This window comes from Taeniopygia guttata, chromosome 34 (assembly GCF_048771995.1).
Source record: "Taeniopygia guttata chromosome 34, bTaeGut7.mat, whole genome shotgun sequence".
NCBI lineage: Eukaryota > Metazoa > Chordata > Aves > Passeriformes > Estrildidae > Taeniopygia > Taeniopygia guttata.
The window spans coordinates 1177719-1192346 of record NC_133059.1 but is presented as its reverse complement, the minus strand read 5'-3'; the positions used below and the strand labels follow the sequence as shown (position 1 = coordinate 1192346).

General features: G+C 54.4%; 1 protein-coding gene across 1 annotated transcript in view; it reads right to left on the bottom strand.

Annotated features, from left to right (window-relative positions):
• Window positions 1-14628, bottom strand: part of LOC121468955 (uncharacterized) — a 2238800-nt gene that overhangs the window by 1520244 nt on the left and 703928 nt on the right. The window contains 1 exon segment of the mRNA XM_072920965.1: window positions 2325-3102. Coding sequence (XP_072777066.1) covers window positions 2325-3102 — 778 coding nt within the window.

Here is a 14628-nt window from a genome sequence, read left to right as displayed (position 1 = left end):
TCTCAGGGCGGTGTGCCATAGGCACCCTGCAGCCCCTCAGCAGCGCCCTTCAACACACCCCAACACGCTCTGGCACAAGCCCAGAAAACCACGGGGGCTCCGCACGGACAACAGGGCCAGCCCTGCCCACAAGAAAATCTAGAGCCAGACCCGAGCCCACAACACACACACAAGGGATAGAAAAAAAACAAGGCCCATGTCTAGGTTTGAAAAGACAGGAGTCTGTGAAGGAAGGAAAAGCCTCCTGTGAAATGGAAAAGGTAAACCCCCTCCCTCCGAATTACCACAATTTAACAAAAGGCTCTCAGGCAAAGATATGGGAATGGGAATAACAGTTCTTTACCAGGAAAAAAACTAAATAAAAATAATAATTTAAAAAATGCAATTAGTACAAATGAAACTAGTGATGGAGGCAGAAACCTGACACCCTGAGGAGTCAGGGTGTTGGTAGTAGTCCAGTTAAAATGGTGGCTGCTCCTCCTGGAGTGGCAGATGAAATGCTGCTGAAGTGGTGATCTCTAGAAGGGTGGAGTTTTCTCTGAAGGTCTGGTAGTAGCTGGGCCTGCTCTTCCTCTAGGAATTCAGCAGAGAAGAAGCTGGTGGGATGAGGTTCTGGGGGTCCTGGTGGGCACTGGAAGGGAGTTTGGGGGTACTGGGTGTGACTGGGAGGGACTAGAGTGAGCCTGGAGGGGCTGGATGGAGATTGGGGATGGAAAAGCAGAGATTGGGATGAGTTTGGTTGTGCTGGGAGGAGACTGGGAGGGGTCTGGGTGAATCCTGGTGGGGCTGGGAAGGGACTGGGAGAGGGTTTGGGGGTCCTGGGGCAGCAGGGGGCGACTGGAAGGGGGTTGTGGGATCCTGAGAGGGACAGGAGGGGCTTTGGTGGGTGCAGGGGAGGTGAGGAAGGGATAAAGAGGGAGGTTTCAGGGGATCCTGAGTGGGCTGGGAGCGACCAGGAGGGTGCTTGGAGGGGCTTGGGTGCCTGTGGGAGCTTTTGGGGGGTCCTGACCCCTGCGAACTGCTCAGAGATGCCGCCTGCAGCAAGATGCTGTCAGGCACTGAGGGTTTCGTGTTGGGCCTCGTCTTCCTGGCTCTGGGGCTCGGGTTCTACCTGTGCAAGTGGGTCAAGGGGGGTCCCGGGGGTCATGTCCCCTCTCCTTCAGAGTCTGTGTGCTCCCCCCGGGGCCCCCAGCCCGGTGTCACCCCTGTTTCTCTGCCCACAGAGCTCCTGAGCCACCGGCGGCCGCAGAGCTTCCCTGTGGCCTCGGGCCCAGCCGGGATCCCCCGCTCCATCCCCACGTTGATTTTGGGGGGGTCCTGTGTACCCCCAGCCCTGCTGTCACTCTGCCCCTGCCCGCCTGCTCCCAGTGTTCCCAGTAACGCTTCCCAGTTAAACCCAGCCCAGTTTATGGGGGCACTGGGGAGGGACTTGGGGGGACCCCACGGCGGGGCCGGCACTGGGCAGGGAGGGCGGGGTCCGGGTGGGGAACACTGCCTGCTGCGGGTCTGCCCGGCAACTGCTGAGTCATCAGCGCCGCTCTCTCTGATTGGCTGACTCGTGTCCACCGCATTCTCTCATTGGCTGAGGAGAGGCCCGGGAGTGCAGAGAAGGAACGGGAGAGATCCCGCCCCGAGCAGCGGCACGGGGACAACAGACCCAGCCCGGGCACAGGGAGGGAATTTATTACCAACCAAACCGCGGCAGCACGAGGAGAAGGGAAAGAAATCCCTCCAACACCTTCCCCCCACCCAACGGGGATCACCCACAACAGGGTTATCCACCAGGGAGAGACGGGGACATCCGAGATTAGACCAAAGCCAATTTTATTGTGTGTACCAGGTGTTTATACAGGGATTTACTTGTAGGGTGCTTATATATGGCTCTGGTTTTGGTACAATTTCTCATTGGTTACACATTCTTCATGACATCCAGTAACCTGGGAACATTTATCTTATCACAAAGACTCACACCATTTTTTCTGGTCACTTCTTGCCCAGGGAGACTTAAACTGTGTCCGTGTCTCCCACAGTTTCTGCTCAGTCAGGCCTCAGATATCGGGCCCCTTTATGTGCTCCATTGCTTTACTCTCTGTTTTATTCCCTATACAGGGGCACCAGGGCTCTGCCCAACGGGGGTCACCGGGGATCATCCAGCCCGGATCCTCCCATGGGGGATGGAGCTGGAGCAGCGCACCAAGCTCTACCCTCACTCTCTTCCCTCACTCCAAGCTCTTCCCTCACTCTCTTCCCTCACTCCAAGCTCTTCCCTCACTCGGGGCACTCACAGGGCTTCCCTTAGTGGTGCCTCCGTTGGTGCTGGGTCAAGTTTGAGCTCCTGGAGAAGCTCTTCCCACACTCCCCACACTCGTAGGGCCTCTCCCCGGTGTGGATGCGCCGGTGCACGGTGAGGCTGGAGTTTTGGTTGAAGCCCTTCCCGCAGTCGGGGCAGCGGAAGGGCCTCTCCTCTGTGTGAATCCGCTCATGTAGGAGACGATTGGAGCTGGTCTGAAACCTCTTCCCACACTGGGGACACTCGTAGGGCCTCTCCCCGGTGTGGATGAGCTGGTGTGTTCTCAGACCTGAGCTCCGCCCAAAGCTCTTCCCACATTCCAAGCACTCATAGGGCCGTTCCCCAGTGTGGATCACCAGGTGTGCCATCAGGCCAGACTTGTGTCTGAAACGCTTCCCACACCTCCCACACTCGTAGGGCCTCTCCCCGGTGTGGATGCGCTGGTGTGTTCTCAGACCTGAGCTCCGCCCAAAGCTCTTCCCACATTCCAAGCACTCATAGTGCCGTTCCCCAGTGTGGATCACCAGGTGTGCCATCAGGCCAGACTTGTGTCTGAAACCCTTCCCACACTTCCCACACTCGTAGGGCCTCTCCCCGGTGTGGATGCGCCGGTGCTCGGTGAGGCTGGAGTTGTGCTTGAAGCCCTTCCCGCAGTCGGGGCAGCGGAAGGGCCTCTCCTCTGTGTGACTCCGCTCATGTCTGAGGAGATGGAAGCTGGTCCGAAACCTCTTCCCACACTCCCCACACTCGTAGGGCCTCTCCCCAGTGTGGATCCTCTGGTGCCGGATCAGATGGGATCTCCAGCTGAAACCCTTCCCACATTCCAAGCACTTGTGGGGCTTCTCCCTGCCATGAGGCTTCTCCACCAGCTCCGAGCTCCGGCTGGATCTCCGCCCGCCTTCCTGGCTCAGGGGGGCTCTTTCCTCCCCGCAGCTCCCTGGGCTGGGTTTGCAGCTCCTCCTCCTGCAGCATCTCCGGGGCTTTTCCTCCTCCTCCATCCAGACACGCCCAGGGAATGAAAAATCCTGGTTTGGGGAAAAAAAACAAGAGGAGAGCACCTTGGACTGGAAGTTCCTCCTTGCTCCAGTTCATCTCAGGAAGTCATTGGGAATCTTATGTCTGTAAGAACCTCCAAAACACCAAGATTCAGCCCAAAAATCCCACAAACTGAGAGATACAGATCAAAAACTCCCCAAACATCACAACTCAGCAAAAACCTCCTCCAAAACATAAAGATTCAGCTGCCACATAAAACCAAAGCACCTTTGGAAGCTGGGGATAGAAACCAAGATGCCATGGGTACGGCTTTTGCCATTGGCTTGGGCAAGAAGAAGAGCCAGACCCAGGGCAGATATTCAATTATTTCCCCTTGGAATTGATCTGGGGAATTCCTTACCCTGGGAATTCTCCACCTAGTGCAGGGTGGAGATAAGGGATGCACATTTAAAGCAGTCTGTGGCCAGAATCCTGTCTCTGGTGCCATCTCTCCCCCAGGAAGCTGGGCTGGCACAGAGCCTGCCTTGGCACTTTGCTGTTGCCAACATCCCAGCAGGACATCGGCCCACACATCCTCTGCTGAAATCCTCGGCCTGGCCACCCTCCTTTGGCAGCTCCAGCCACCGGGGACAGCCCTTGCTGCCACTGCTGCAGCTTCAGCGCTCTCTGGGCCTGCCCTGCCACAGCGGCTGGGCAAGAGCACGGGACAATTCCACTCTGGCTCTCACTTACACTCACACACTGCCCTGCCTGCCATGGCATTGATGGAAAATACACCAGCTCATAGACTTTAACATTGTTAACCTTTGATTTCTCTACTCAGGCTTGCTTTGCCTTGGCCCTGGGGAAAGAAATGTTAAAGGTTTTGTTAAGGGATGTTACACCACTCAATGGAGATGAGTTTAACACCTCAACACACTGGGAATGGCCCAAAAGATACCCACAAAGATAACGCCCAGCAGCAAAACATCAACCCCAGCAGCAAACAGCAACCAACACCTACCCCAGACACTGCCAGGGCTGCAGACACCTGGTCTGCAAAAGGCTGAGAAGAAAATCCAGCACTTCCCACCTCATTAACAGCAGAAGCAAAGAAATCCGGGTCCAAGAGGAAACCAAATACTAAAAACTGCACAACTTGAAACTTTGGAACATTAAACCAGTGGATTTAGACTGGTTCTGACTGTATCAAGTTTGGGAAAAATCTAGTAAAAGCCACGGAACTTTTACTCTGATAGTATTTTATTTTTTATATACTCCAATATATTTTACTGATACTTTACGCATCATGGAACAATTTTCTCTGCACACCCGGGCTATGTGGGGATGGAATGATTTCTGTTGCACATCCTGGCCAGAATCAAGGAATGCCTTGACTCTTCCACTAGACATAGTGGTAGAGTTTTTATTTTCCTGCAGTTTCAGTGCTAAGTTTAGAGCATTACAGTATTTTTAAATTACTCCTACTTCTATATTTCTGGTTAGGTTTGGGTCAGGGATAAGAGAATGAGTTTTTACATAGAGGAGAAGTAGAAAAAATTTCATTGACTTGGAAATTTTTTGTGTATGTTTGTGTGTGGCTCTTAGAGATAGAAAAATTTTGGTCTGGGTTTTTCGACGTTCACCTTTAGGCAACATTTTGTGAAGCTAGAAGAGATTTAAAGGTGACCCTTTAACTCATAAATAGAAGATTTGAAGGAAAAGAAAATAATAGAAGATTTGAAAGAAAAAAACCAAGAAAGAACAGCAGGTTGGGGGGGGCACATGTGAGGCTGCTGAAGCTGCTCTGGAAGAGAAGCTGCATTCCAGGCACCCAGGAGGAGCTTTAGAAATGCAAATTAACACTGATGGGGCAGAGTGGGGACAATGTACCTGGCTCTTCTTGCCTGGGGCAGGAATTGGCTGATTCCCTCTGCCCCTCACCCCAAGCTCTGCCTGCTTGCACAGATGGAATCTGCACAGCTGAAGGCAGAGCCCATGGTGAGGATCTGACTCTGAAACAGCAATGGCTGAGGCTGCAAAGGGAAACAGCAAATGGAGAATGTTGTGAAAATTTCATTAAAATAAGGGGGGGGGATAATCCCCCTGCCCACTCCAACATCTGCTGCCACTGTCTGTGCTGTACAGGGTGTATCAGAGCACTGGGGCTTTTGCTAGAACAAGTTCAGGGAAATTAGTTGGAATTCAAGTATTTGATTATGTAATTAGAAAAATGCGGTCAATTGATGCAGCCCCGGCTGCAGGGAGCACCCAAAAATGACGAAAACATGAAGGGCCAGCAGAACAAATCCTACAACACCATGGACCAGCCCCTGGGAACCCAAACCAATTCCTATCAGGAGGCAGAGAACCCATTTATCATTTCAATGGCATCATTAGATTAAAAGCTGTCCTCAAAAGATGAACCAACCAGACAGCTCCAGCTCCTGACCTTCCTGCCGACCAATCCACTGAAAGAGGAACACAACATTTCACCAGGGGATGAGATCAGATTATCTGTGAGCAGAAAAAAAGGGAGTTTGGGCAAAACTAAATGGCTCAAACTGCTGTTGGCAAAGAGATGACAAAGGTAAAGTCCTGAGAAAGATAACAAAGGAAATAGGAGAGCAGTTTATGTATTGGTCCAAACATGGAAAGGATGGGAATGGGACACGCTTTCGTGTCTCCCCGGCACACCAGGGGTTAAACAAATGCTGCTTCTCCTCTTCTGTGCTGCAGCAACTCTCATCTTTTTACCATGCTCCACACCTTGGCAGTGCAGCTCATCCAGCAGCTGAGCCAGGGGATGCAGGCGGTAGCCAGGCCTCCTGATCCACAAACGGCTACAAAAGGACAGGGAATGAGGGCACCGAGAATAATCCCAAAACCAAAGAGGACCCGGGAAGAACAAAACAGAGTCAAGGAGTGAATCTGCCTGGAGAGAGAGCCAGGCACTTGTAGATAAGGAAGCTACGGGAGAAACCCTCAGTTCCAATAAATGTCAAAAATTGACCCACACAGCTACTCAAAGTCCCGCTACATTCCCGAACTTCGAGGAGAACAAAGACTTAACAGAGCCATGAATATCGGCTGGTATACAAAAGGAGGGTGCATATTAACGAGGACAGGCAGCAGGCGCATCGGGAAGTCTGAACCTTCCAAGGACCTCAGCCCGTGGGCAAAGGCAGAGGGAGATGCGGCCGGGAAAATGAGGATAAAAAGGAGGCTGCGGACTACAACCATGGCAGAGAGCGCACGGCAAATGCCCCACGGCCTCTCCCCCTGCTCGGCAATAAAGTCACTTTTACAGGACTCCTCGCTCTCCTCCGGCCACAGAAACCTCCGGCGACGGGAATTTCCCCGCACGCTCCCGGCCGCGGGGCAGCCCCCTCTGTCCTACCCACAGCAGCCGGGCCGAGCCAGCGCTGCTCCGGCAGCGGCTCCTGCCCAGGCCCCGGCGGGAAGGAGACCGCGGGCAGCCGCTCCCGCCGCGCCCTCAGCCCGGGGCCGGCACGGGCCGGACACGGCACCACCGACCCGCCGCAGCCCCCTGCCGCCCCCTCCGCCCGCAGCCAGCCCCGAGCCCCCGCAGAACCCAGCGCGGCTCCCACCTGCGCCGGGGCCGCCTCCGAGCTCCGCCGACGCCGCCTCACCGCGCTCCGGCCGCTGCCGCCGCTCCCGGGCCCGCACAGACGCTCCCGGCGCCAATGGCGCCGCTGCCCGCCCACGGCCGCCCTCAGCCCGCCGCCGGGGCCGTGCTGCGCCCCGCTCCCACCAATCAGCGCGCCGCAACCGCGACTGACGGCACCAGCGGCCAATGGCAGCGAGCTGGGGGCGGGCTCTGCGCACGGCCCAGACTCGCCCCGCGCTCTCAGGGCCCCCCGCGCTGCGTGAGGGCAAAGCCGGAGATGAGCAACAGCCCCGGGACGGGCCCGGGCCCGAGGCGGGATTGAGCTGCCCACACAAACAAACTTCTCCGCACCTCCCGCCACGGCTTTCCCGGCCCTGCGCCTTCCGTGCCTCCGGCTCTGCGGGAAGCCCGGGAGCCTCCCTTCTCCTGCCCCTCATTAGTGCATCGGTGCTTGGCTTTGATTTCCCCCGAAAAGGGAAACCTGCCCAAAGCCCTGTGGGTGAGCGCGGGAGGGGAGAGATTTCTGGCAGAAAACTCCAAAGACTCAGAGCAGGATGAGGAGAAGTCAGTGCAGAGCCTTAAATGCAGCTTTCCCCACGGCTCCCTGCTCCCAGCTGCACCTCCTCCCCCGGCAGGGCAGGAGACAGGGAATGGGGCCGTGCTCAGCTCATCCCCCGCGGCTTCTCCCTCTGCTCAGGGACAGGAGTCGTTCCCTGCTGCACCCTGCGCTCTCTCCCAGCCGAGACTTCTCCAGGAACTTCTCCGAGCCGAGTCCATCCCCTGGGGCACAGCCCCCTCCAAGTGCTGCAGCGTGGGTCACTGTGCCACGGGCTCGGTCCTGCCAGGCCAGGCTGCTCCAGCGGGGCCCCTCTGCCCACGGGGTCACAGCCTCCTCTCAGGCATCGCCGAGCTCCAGCCTGGCTCCTCCAGGGGCTGCAGGGGGATCTCTGCATCCCCACGGACCTGCAGGGGGATCTCTGCATCCCCACGGACCCGCAGGGGGATCTCTGCATCCCCACGGACCTGCAGGGGGATCTCTGCATCCCCACGGACCTGCAGGGGGATCTCTGCATCCCATGGACCCGCAGGGGGAATCTCTGCATCCCCACGGACCCGCAGGGGGATCTCTGCATCCCCACGGACCTGCAGGGGATCTCTGCATCCCCACGGACCTGCAGGGGGATCTGTGCAGCCCCACGGAGCTGCAGGGGGATCTCTGCATCCCCACTATAATATATGTTATGGAATAATTCGTGCTTATATAAAATATACATCAAGTCAGTTGTGCTTGTACAGAAAGATTCTTAAAGATTTAAATGACCAGAAGCCACAGCCGGGGCTGCAGAAACCACAGATGACAGAGGAAGAAAGACCTCATTTACAAATGAAAAAACGTGGCTCTGTGCAGAGATGGGCCCTTTCCGGGGATAATCCAGAAGACACCCAACTTTAAAAACACATATTATATGGCTCGTTGCGGATAGTTACTATATGTATTATGTTAGCTTTATTAGTAGTACTGTATTAACATTTTAATAGTATGGTAAATTTAGTTTTGTGGTTAAAATGAAGCTTTAGTAGTTAAAAGAGAAACTATGTATGTGGTTGGTTTTTTTTTTTGGTTTTTTTTTAAGGAATGAAATACTCACTTTGACGTAACCATCACAGAACACCTAAATCTTCCGGAGAAGAGGAATTTATGGTTTTCTTGTCAGAAGAAGCTAATTTCTTCAGGCCTTGCTCAGACTCGAAGATGCCATGGGGAATAAAGGAAACAATTGACATAGATTGTTTCTTTTTTTAAATAGAATGTATGCATAACCATGAAGTATATATGAATATGCAAGAGTGTAGTTTTAAGGGTGATTCCTTAGTTCACAAGGTATGCTTAGTTCAAAAGGTTGTGGCTTAAGTGCCCGAGAGCATTTGGACATCCGTAATTCTTTGCTTTTTATTGTCTTGTAATTGTCCTAGCTCTAAATTTTTATTACTCTAATTGTATTACTATTTTAATAACCATGTTATTATTATTTACATTTTAAAAGTCAAGTGATTGGCGTTTTTCACAATTATGGTCACAAAGGACGGTTTCTAACACCTCTTTGCCGGGGCCTTGGGAGAGTCAGGGTGAGGAAGACGGGTCCTGCCCTATTTAGGCAGCCTCGCTCTGTTCCCCTGGTGTGTGACCGACAGATGGAGGTTATGATCTGATGGACAGCATGGACATTGTAATGGACATTATGATCTGATGGACATATGATGGACATAATAAAAGGTATCTTGTTGTGAGAGTGAGTGAAAAATAAAAGTGAGTAAATGTAGATGAATGGAAGTATATGTAATGTAGATTGTTTATTTTGAGCTTTACTTTATCTCCTTGGAGGGAGGTGGATTGTGATGAATGGTATTGTGAGAGAAAGGACTTTTTGTGTAGTTGAAAGAAGGTGGTATTCAGGTTGTTAGAGAAAGTGGGAAACAGAGGCAGAGGACCATTATGTAAGATCTTGGGAAAATAAATTTTTTAAAAAGGGACAGAAATCCAGTAAGGAGAATGCATGAAAGAAAAAAAGGAGTAAAAAATTATCAACGGAAATACCCCAAGATAGCCCTCTAGGAGTTATGTTAGTCAACTGGAAAAAACCCCTTGTACCAGAAAAAAGGACAAGGTAAAGATGATACAATTTTGTACGCTCGAATGGCCAACAAAGGAAATAAAATCTGACCATCTTTATTTGCCTAGATATGGCTCTTTTGAAAGCTACATTTGTCTGGCTCTCAATGTATTTGTAAATTCAAATGAACCTTTTAATTCAGAAGAAAGAGAATATGTCACATGTTGGACAGGAGATTTTAGGAAAATAAAAATCTTTAAAGTATCAGAAACCTCCGAGGGAAAAAAAAAAAAAAAAAAAAAAAAAAGGGAAAGAAAAGGGAGGGGAGCACGAGGGAAAAAGAGAAAAAGAAAAGGAGTGGGATCGTTGACAGACTCTGCCCCTCCGTTCCCGTTCGCGCCCGCACCACTCGCGCCCGAGCCGCTTGTCCCGGGCCCCGCTCGCCGCCCGCTCCGGCCCCGCTGCCGTGCCAGGCGCGGGTTCGCTGCTCTCAGCGGCTGCTCCTGCCCCGGTTCCTGGCCCGGCTGTGAGCCCACTGCCCGCAGCGGCCGCTCTGCCGCTCCCCGCCCCGCCGCCCGCCGCAGCCCTCCCGGGCCCCGCTCCGCCGCCCGCAGCCTCTGGGCCCGGCCCCGTCCCGCTGCTCGCGGCTGCCCGGCCGGCCCCGGCCCCGGCCCGCCCGGCTGCTCCTGCCGGGCTCCCGCCGCTCCGCCCGGCCCGGCCTGGAGCGCTCCTCCCGCGGCTGATTTCTCTGCCCCGGCCCCGGCGGCTTTGCCCGTCCCGGCTGCGCTGGGCACCGCCGCTGCTGCTTTGCCTCTGCTGGGCACCACCGGCCCGGCCGCCCTTCACCGCGTGCGGGCCGAGCTCGCTCCCGGCTGGGACCCCCGGCACTGCCCCTCCTGTGGCGGTGCCGGCAGCACACCCTGCCCGTGCTCCGCCTTTGCAGGACCAGGGCTCGGCGCTGGGCCCTGCCCTCACCCCTTCCTGCCCGCAGCTCCGTTCCCGGGAACCGCAGCCCCGGCTCCGAGAAACTCTTTCTGTCTGGAGGACGCCCCTTCTAGGAACACGGGGAGTTCAGTTAAGAGGCAACATTCTCCTGACTCTTCCTCACAGCACGGGAGAAAGGCTATAGAAAGAGACTGGGATAAAGAAATGGATCTATTTCCACTAAGAGAGGCCCCGATGAGAGGGGGTGGAACTAGGTTTGTGAATGCTCCTTGGACTTCTTCTGGGGTCAGGAATTTTAAAAAGGAAATCAAAGGGATTTTGGAGGATCCAATAAGCACTGCTGAAGAATGAGACTAATTTTTAAGTTTGAACATTTATACTTGGGAAGAAATGCAGTCGATAATAAAGATACTATTTTCTCTGGAAGAAAGGGAAATGATCAGAATTGCAGGCATAAAAGCCTGGAGTAAAGAAAATCCACAGGGCCCCCCTGGGGAGGAGAAAATGCCAACTGCGCCTCCTGAGAGGGGTCAAAATTATGAGGAGGGGAGAAAACATATGGATGACTATCATTATTTGATGGTTGGGGGAATAGGGGGAGCAGCATCTCTCGAAGGCAAAGTGCTGAGGGACTTTTGGGGCACAGCAGGGGAGGGGGGAGGCTCCGGCTGAGTGGTTGGACAGACTTGGGAGAAATAGGAGGCAGTGTTCCAGAGTGGATCCTGAGACTGATGTGAGAAAAAGTTTGTTAAGGATTAACTTTGTGCTTGGCCAGATAATGGAAAAAATTGAAGATCGGCATGACAGATAATTAGATGATTTATTAAAGGAGGCTCAGAAAGTCTGTGCCAAAGCCAAACTAAAAGCAAAGATTGTGGCAGTCACCATGCAAGAAAACAATTGCAAGAAAGCAGTAAAAAAATCCACAGGCACTATTCCTAGATATGATGGTGGTAGAGTCAGGGGAACAGGAAAGAATAAAATCTGCTGTCTCAGAGCCACCGAGCGGGCACCCGGCCCTTGGCCCTGTTATAGATACATATTATAATATTGGCTTTTTGCAAATATTCAATTGGATTTTATATGTGTGGTGTTACAATAACTTTGTTATATAGTTTTTTTTCTGTTGTTCATTCATTAAGCTCAAACATAGTAGTGCCATAGCTGATAGAAGCATGCTTGTGATAAAATGCCTGCTGGGATGGGATAACATCCAGTGAGCACAGCATGAGGACACCTGCACAGATCTGCCAACCATCAGCACTCACCGTCTGAAGGCAGTGTGGGCCGGGGCCAAAACTGAAGATGATGATAGAAAAGGATCAAAACCACAACCAAGGAATACACATGGCCTAAAAAGGTGGAACCGAGAAGGAGCCATGCTAAACAGTTCTTGGAATATGTAAACTAGCTTGGGAAAAAAGTTTACTATGCATAAGGGACTATGAATATGCAACAGGCTGGTGTAAGGGAAAAGGTATTCAAGGGGTATCTCCGGAGATAACCCTGTGCTCTCGGCTCAGTGCCGAGATGCACCCGGCCCTAACAACCTTTGCTCTCTGGCCCTTGTCTCCTCTTGTCCTGCATTAAACTCTTTAAATTTTCACAGGGGAGTGAAGGTGTTTTTCACAGCCCCGAGCGGAGAGCTCTGCCCGGCGGCTCCCGGGAAAGGCGGCGGCGCTCGGCACGGCCCCGGCCCGCCCGGCCCGCGGGAATTCCCCGGCCCGGGACAAAATGCTGCCCCGAAGGAGCGCTCGGAACGCCCCTGCGGCTCCTCCCTGCCCCGCAGTGCCGCAGCTGCCCCGCTGTGGCAGGGGGGCTCTGGAGCAGGGGGGCTCTGCGGGACCCCCGGGCTGTGCCCCCTCCCGGGCCGTGCCCACCCGGGGCTGATGCTCGGCCCGGGCTCTCTCGCTGTCCCGGCCCCGCAGGGTCCCGCCGTGAGCGGCACCGCCCGCCCGGCGCCGCAGGGCCCGAGCCCTGCCCGGCCAAGGCTCCGTGTCCATGGCCGGGCCCTGCCGGGGCTGCGGCCACTGCCCGGCCCGGCACAGCCCGCAGCGCCCGGCGCAGCTCCCTCCGGCCGGGCCCTGCGGCTGCCGGCGAGGCGGAATGTTCAGCGCACGGCATCTCTGCCAGCTCTGCTCACATGGGCAAAACCAGCTGCTGCTGAGGCAATCCGAGCTCCCACCGAAGCCTTCCACCCAAAATGCTGCCTTCAGCTCCCACACACCGCTAAGGAATCCAAGAGCAAACTGAAAGCTGATTAGAGAATCTTGCACAATCACATCCAAGAACATTTTGGTATAAAATCACAAATATTAACAGAAGCTGAGAAAGTCAACAATGTTAGAAAACAAACTTCCAACACTGGGACTAGAAGTGCTCAGGAAATCCATTTGAATGGAATGAGCCCTCTCTTTCTGACATGTCAGCAATGCCATGGAATTTCCCAAAACAGGGAAATAGGGAGCCCTGGCAGCAGCAGCTTCACACACAGCAATGACACAGAACAGGGCAGGGCAAGAGGCTGACAAAACTCACCTGCTACTTGCAATGAAGTACCTTTGTTTCCAGTTCTAATCTAGCCACTATTAATATAGAGTCCAAAAGACTAAAAATACTAGTAATAATAATAACAACTGTACCATTATTAGCAAAAAATGGAGATAATAGAAATAATAAGAATTAATAGTGGTAATGAAAACCCTGCCATACTTATAGCAGGTTTGCATGGACAGGTTTTGGTAAGAGAGGGGCTCTAGGAGCACCTTCTGTGAGAGCAGCTGCTCCTCCATGTCCCACAGAGTCAATTCCAGCCAGCTCCAGGACAGACCGGCTGCTGGCCAAGGCTGGTCCAGTTAGAAATGGCGGTAACGCCTTTGGGATAAGAGATTTAAGAAAATGGGTGATCCTGGAGCTGTGACTGTGAGCAGGGAGGAGCAGGGTGAGGACATGTGAGAGGAGCAGCTCTGCACACCCCCAGGACAGGGCAGGGCAGGGCAGGGCAGGGCAGGAGGGGCAGGAGCTGCTCCAGCTGCTGGAGCTGATTGCCCTGAGATTCCCTGGGCAGTCCCTGGGGAGGCAGCTGGGCCCTGCAGCCCATGGAGGGCACGGAGGGCAGAGATGCACCTGCAGCGCCTGCAGGAGCCCGTGCTGGAGCAGGGGGATGCCTGAGCGGAGGCTGCGACCCCGTGAGAAACCTGTGCTGGAGCAGGGAGCTGGCAGGGACCTGCAAACCCCTGGAGAGGAGCCCACGCTGGAGCAGGGCCCTGCCAGGACCTGTGAGCCCATGGAGGAGCGAGCCACGCTGCAGCAGTTTGTGGAGAACTGCTGTCCGTGGGATGAACTCACCGTGGAGAAGTTCATGGAGAAGTGTCTCCAGGAGGGACCCCTGGCACAGCAGGGAACGACTCCTCTCCCTGAGCAGCAGGAGAAACAACAGGGGATGAACTGACCTGAGCCCCCATTCCCTGTCTCCCTGCACCCACTGGGGGGGAGGTAGAGCTGGGAAGGAGGGAGGGAAGGGCAGAAGGTGTTTTTAAAGCTTTGTTTTACTTCTCACTATCCTGCCCTGATCCCGATAGCAATAAATTCCATTAATATCTCCAATTTTGAAAATGTTTTGCCCATGATGGCATTTGCTGAGTGATCTGTCCCAGTCCTTAGCTCAACCCATGAAGCCTTCATTCTGTTTTCTCTCTCCTGTCCATCTCTGGAGGGGAGTCAGAGAGCAGCTTTGGTGGGTGCCTGACATCCAGCCAGGGTGAACAGACAACACTTCCTTTCCTTCATTCATTCTTTCTTCCCAGAGCTCACTGTGAGGGGGTTTAGTGGGGCTTTGATGGAGGGAGTGAAGGTGGTGAGGAGTAGTGGGGACAGGAGCCACAGGGATGTGGGACAGGCACCAGAGGGGCCTGGGCAGCTGTCAGGGGGCACAGCCTGAACCCCTGGCCCAGCAGCAGGGGACAGGGGGCACGGCCTGTCCCCCTGGCCCAGCAGCAGGGGACGGGGGGCACGGCCTGTCCCCCTGGCCCAGCAGCAGGGGACAGGGGGCACAGCCTGTCCCCCTGGCCCAGCAGCAGGGGACAGGGGGCACGGCCTGTCCCCCTGGCCCAGCAGCAGGGGACAGGGGGCACAGCCTGTCCCCCTGGCCCAGCAGCAGGGGACGGGGGGCACGG